This window comes from Cucurbita moschata, unplaced genomic scaffold, assembly GCF_002738365.1.
Source record: "Cucurbita moschata cultivar Rifu unplaced genomic scaffold, Cmos_1.0 Cmo_Scf00032, whole genome shotgun sequence".
NCBI classification, from domain to species: Eukaryota; Viridiplantae; Streptophyta; class Magnoliopsida; order Cucurbitales; family Cucurbitaceae; genus Cucurbita; species Cucurbita moschata.
In genome coordinates, this window is record NW_019268548.1 from 2,161,291 (window position 1) to 2,165,802 (window position 4,512).

At 42.9% G+C, this 4,512-nt stretch overlaps 1 protein-coding gene across 1 annotated transcript; it reads left to right on the top strand.

Moving 5' to 3' along the window:
- The first annotated feature begins 286 nt into the window (after window positions 1-286).
- LOC111430109 (putative leucine-rich repeat receptor-like serine/threonine-protein kinase At2g24130) lies at window positions 287-4,269 on the top strand. The gene is made up of 2 exons (XM_023066274.1): window positions 287-2,939; window positions 3,666-4,269. Exons 1-2 carry the CDS (start codon window positions 332-334, stop codon window positions 4,061-4,063), a joined length of 3,006 nt encoding a protein of 1,001 aa, XP_022922042.1. The 5' UTR covers window positions 287-331; the 3' UTR covers window positions 4,064-4,269.
- The last annotated feature ends 243 nt before the right edge of the window (window positions 4,270-4,512 follow it).

Below are 4,512 nucleotides of genomic sequence, written 5' to 3' on the forward strand. Positions count from 1 at the left end.
CCTAAACTTATCCTACGCGGCGTGTGTAATTTGCACACGTGGTCATCGCACATTCATCCATGTCAAAGTCAAACATCACAAGCGCCATATGAAACGAAGCCTCCTGTTTCCCTTACCTCAACGGCTGTTAGGCACAGTAATATTATTATTTTTATTTTTGGGACAAAATATTATAATTATTTTTTTTTTCTTTTTAATTTTAAAATTTGAAAATTGTATAGAAAATAAAAATTCCAACTGGTTACAAAAAGTAATTTTAGAGTCAAATATGATCTCTACTATTTTATTAGCCATTTACATTCCTTTGCTACCCTTCTTAAATCCCCTGTTCATGCCCTCTGTTTCATCAACGCCCTCTCTTTCTCTCTCTTTCTCTCTCTTCCCTGTTCCAACTCAAACTCCATACTCAATCATGAAGCTCTGCAAATTCTGCGTCTTATTCTTTCAGTTCTTGGCAATTCTTTCACAAAACAGAGCTTCTGGAGAAGAAGAAGCCTCCGTTAATGGCGCTCCTCAGAAAGCTGCATTGCTTTCCTTCAGAAATGGGATTGCTTCCGATCCACAGAACTATCTCAAGGATTGGAAATCATCTTCCACGCTTCATTTCTGCAACTGGGTTGGTATCCAATGCAACAATTCAACTCAACAAATTCAAAAGCTTGATCTAAGCGACATGTCGCTCAAAGGCACCATTTCTCCATCTCTGTCGAACCTCTCTTCCTTAACAATTCTCGACCTCTCAAGAAACTCATTCGAAGGTTCAATCCCAATGGAGTTGGGTTTTCTCGTTAATCTTCAGCAACTTAGCTTATCATGGAATCACCTGACAGGAAATATCCCCACAGAGCTCGGGTTTCTCCAGAAATTGGAGTTTCTCGATCTGGGTAGCAACAAACTCGAAGGCGAAATTCCTCTGTTTTGCAATGGTTCTAATTTGTCCTTGAAATACATAGATTTCTCCAACAATTCATTGAGCGGCGAAATCCCTTTAAGGAATGAATGCCCTTTGACGGATTTGATGTGTCTTTTGCTTTGGTCAAACAAATTGGAGGGGGAGATTCCTCTGGCGCTTTCAAATTCAACCAAGTTGAAATGGCTGGATTTGGGTTCTAATAAGCTTACAGGGGAGCTGCCTTCTGAGATTGTTCTGAAAATGCCATTGTTGCAGTACCTTTACTTGCCTGATAATGAGTTCATTAGCCATGATCATAACTCAAATCTCCAACCCTTTTTCGCTTCTTTAGTGAATTCTTCAAATCTTCAAGAGCTTCAGTTAGCTGGAAACCGTCTTGGTGGAGAGATTCCTTCCATTATTGGTGATCTTCATCACAATCTTTCACAGCTTCATTTGGATGATAATCGTATCTATGGTGCAATTCCTCCTTCCATTTCAAATCTTAGAAATCTAACCCTTTTGAACCTCTCAAGTAACCTTCTTAATGGAACCATTCCTTCAGATCTTTCCAGATTGACCAATCTCGAGAGGTTTTATTTGTCGAACAATTCACTTTCCGGTGAAATCCCATCTTCTCTCGGCGAAATCCCCCGCTTGGGTCTTCTTGATTTGTCTAGAAACAACCTCTCTGGTTCTATTCCAGAGGCTTTGGCGAATCTTTCCCAGTTGAGAAAATTGCTTCTTTATGCCAATAATCTCTCAGGTACAATCCCATCAAGCCTCGGGAAATGCACCAACTTGGAGATTTTGGACCTTTCTAGCAATCAAATTTCAGGGGTTCTTCCCATTGAAGTTGCAGGATTGAGAAGCTTGAAACTCTATTTGAATCTTTCAAGCAACCATTTACATGGGCCTTTGCCATTGGAGCTTAGCAAAATGGACATGGTCCTTGCTATTGACTTGTCCTCCAACAATCTCTCAGGCCCAATTCCATCGCAGCTTGGAAGCTGCGTTGCGCTTGAAAGCCTCAATCTTTCTGATAACTCCTTTGATGGGCCTTTGCCTGTTTCAATCAGCCAACTTCAATATCTCCGAACGCTCGATGTTTCTTTCAATAAGCTTTCTGGGAAAGTCCCAAACAAGGGGGTGTTTTCATGGCTGACAATATCATCTTTCCAAGGGAATAATGGTCTATGTGGGTCGATCAATGGCCTACCAAAATGCAGGGAGAAACACAAGCGCCGTATACTGTCGATTCTCATGTCTTCTTCAGCAGCCTTTGTGTTCTGCATGATTGGGATCTCGTTTGCAGCTGTGAGAACAAAAATGAGAGAACGATTTGCAGTTTTCAACAAATGGGATTTAGAAGAAGAACGTGAAGAACAGGAAACAGAGAGAAAAGAGAGGAAGTACCCAAGAATCTCATACGGGCAGCTAGTGGAAGCCACCGGCGGATTCAGCTCCTCCAGCCTAATTGGGTCGGGGAGATTTGGAGATGTGTATAAGGGAACTCTGCCAGACAACACCAAAATCGCTGTCAAAGTTTTGAATCCATTAAGAACAGCAGGGGAAATTTCAGGGAGTTTTAAAAGAGAATGTCAAGTTTTGAGAAGAACAAGGCATAGGAATTTGATGAAGATTATAACGACTTGCAGCCGGCCGGATTTTAAGGCTCTTGTTCTTCCATTGATGTCGAATGGGAGCTTGGAGAGTCACCTGTATCCAAGGCAGGGGGAAGGACCCAGTTGGTGTAAGATTGATTTGGTTCAAGTGGTGAGTATTTGCAGCGATGTGGCTGAAGGAGTGGCGTATTTGCACCACCATTTGCCGGTTAGAGTGGTGCATTGTGACCTTAAACCTAGTAATATTCTTCTTGATGAGGACATGACTGCTTTGGTCACTGATTTTGGCATTGCCAGATTAGTGAGCGGTGGAGAAGACAATCATGATAATGACAATAATGGTGCTGCTTCTCAGCAAGATTCAGCTTCCTTCAGTTCCACTCATGGCTTGCTTTGTGGGTCTGTTGGTTACATAGCTCCTGGTAAGTTTACTAACCATATTACTTACTAAGTAGCCATTTTCATTGGGTTTGATCACGTAGGTGCTCACGCCAATTGTAGCCGATATTATTTTGTTAGTAGTTTCTCACTTCTAGCCGATATTGTCTTATTTAGCTGTCCCACTGCTGGTAGATATTGTGTTCGTTGGACTTTCTCTCAAGATTGTAAAACGCGTCTACTAGGCAGAGGGTTCATACCCTTATAAAAATGCTTCGTTCTTGTGCCCAACCTATGTGCGATCTCACAATCCACCTTCCTTCAGGGCTCAATGCTCTTGTTGTCACTCATTTCCTCTCCAATCGATATGTAATCCCTCAATCCACCCCCTTCGAGACCTAGCATCCTATTGGCACACCGCTCTCCTGCTCTACGTGGGACTTCACAATCCATCTTCCTTTGAGGCCGAACGTCCTTGTTGCCACTCGTTTCCATCGATCGTGGAACCCCTCAATCCACCCCCTTCGAAACCAACCTCCTACTGGCACACCGCCTAGTGTCCACCATCCTTCGGAGTTCAGCTTCTTGGCACATCGCTAGATGTTTGGCTCTAATATCATTTGTAACCGACCAAGCCCAAAGCTAACCGATATTGTCCACTTCGAGTTTTTCCCACGCTTAGTTCTCTTCACGAGAGACGTGGGATCTCACGTTCCTATTTGTTGATTAGTAGTCTAAACTCCATCTTCCTTCTCTAAATTTGAATGCAGAGTACGGACTAGGAAAACGGGCGTCAACAGAGGGGGACGTGTTCAGTTACGGGGTGCTTCTGTTAGAACTCATAACAGGGAAGCGTCCAACAGATCACTTTTTCGCGCAAGGAGCAGGGCTGCAGGGATGGGTCAAAAGCCAATACCCAGATGAGCTGGACCCCATACTGGACGACGCAATGGACAGATACTGCAGGGCGGCAGCGGCGGCGGAAGGAGGGCCAAGGCCTTGCAAGCGGCTATGGCGAGAAGTGATAGTGGAGGTTATAGAAATGGGGCTGATGTGTACTCAGTTCAGCCCCGCAATGAGGCCGACCATGGTTGATGTGGCTCAAGAAATGACGCGTTTGAAGGAATATCTCTCACATTCGCTGTCTTCTCTGTATACCAGACGGTGACGGCAATGAGGCGGCTGGACTACATCCATGGCGGTTCCTCTCATCTGTAAATGAAGGTTGCTGATCCATTGTTTTCAAATATGGTGTCATCAACTCAAACTAATTCGTTTTGTTATTGGATTTGTTTGTTTATCTTGTAATTTTAGGCTAGCTAAGCTAAGATGTATATGGGAATACATTTTTCCTTATGAACATGTAATTTTTGTGTTGTTCTTGGATGCATTTTATAATAGGGAATGTATCAATAAATTTTGTTCGCAATTGAGCCTATTAGATGAACGTGACTCTCCACGACAATATGATATTGTCTCAAGTATAAGCTCTCATCGCTCTGCTTTGCTTTAGGCTTCCCAAAAGATCTTGTATACCAATGAAGATAATATTCTTTAATTATAAACCCGTGATCATTACCTAAATTAGTCGATATAGGGACTTTTATCATCCAACAT

Coding starts and splice junctions, on each gene's coding strand:
- LOC111430109 (XM_023066274.1), top strand. CDS start 332: ATGCCCTCTGTTTCATCAACGCCCTCTCTTTCTCTCTCTTTCTCTCTC. Junction 2,940..3,665: donor TGTTGGTTACATAGCTCCTG/GTAAGTTTACTA, acceptor ATTTGAATGCAG/AGTACGGACTAGGAAAACGG.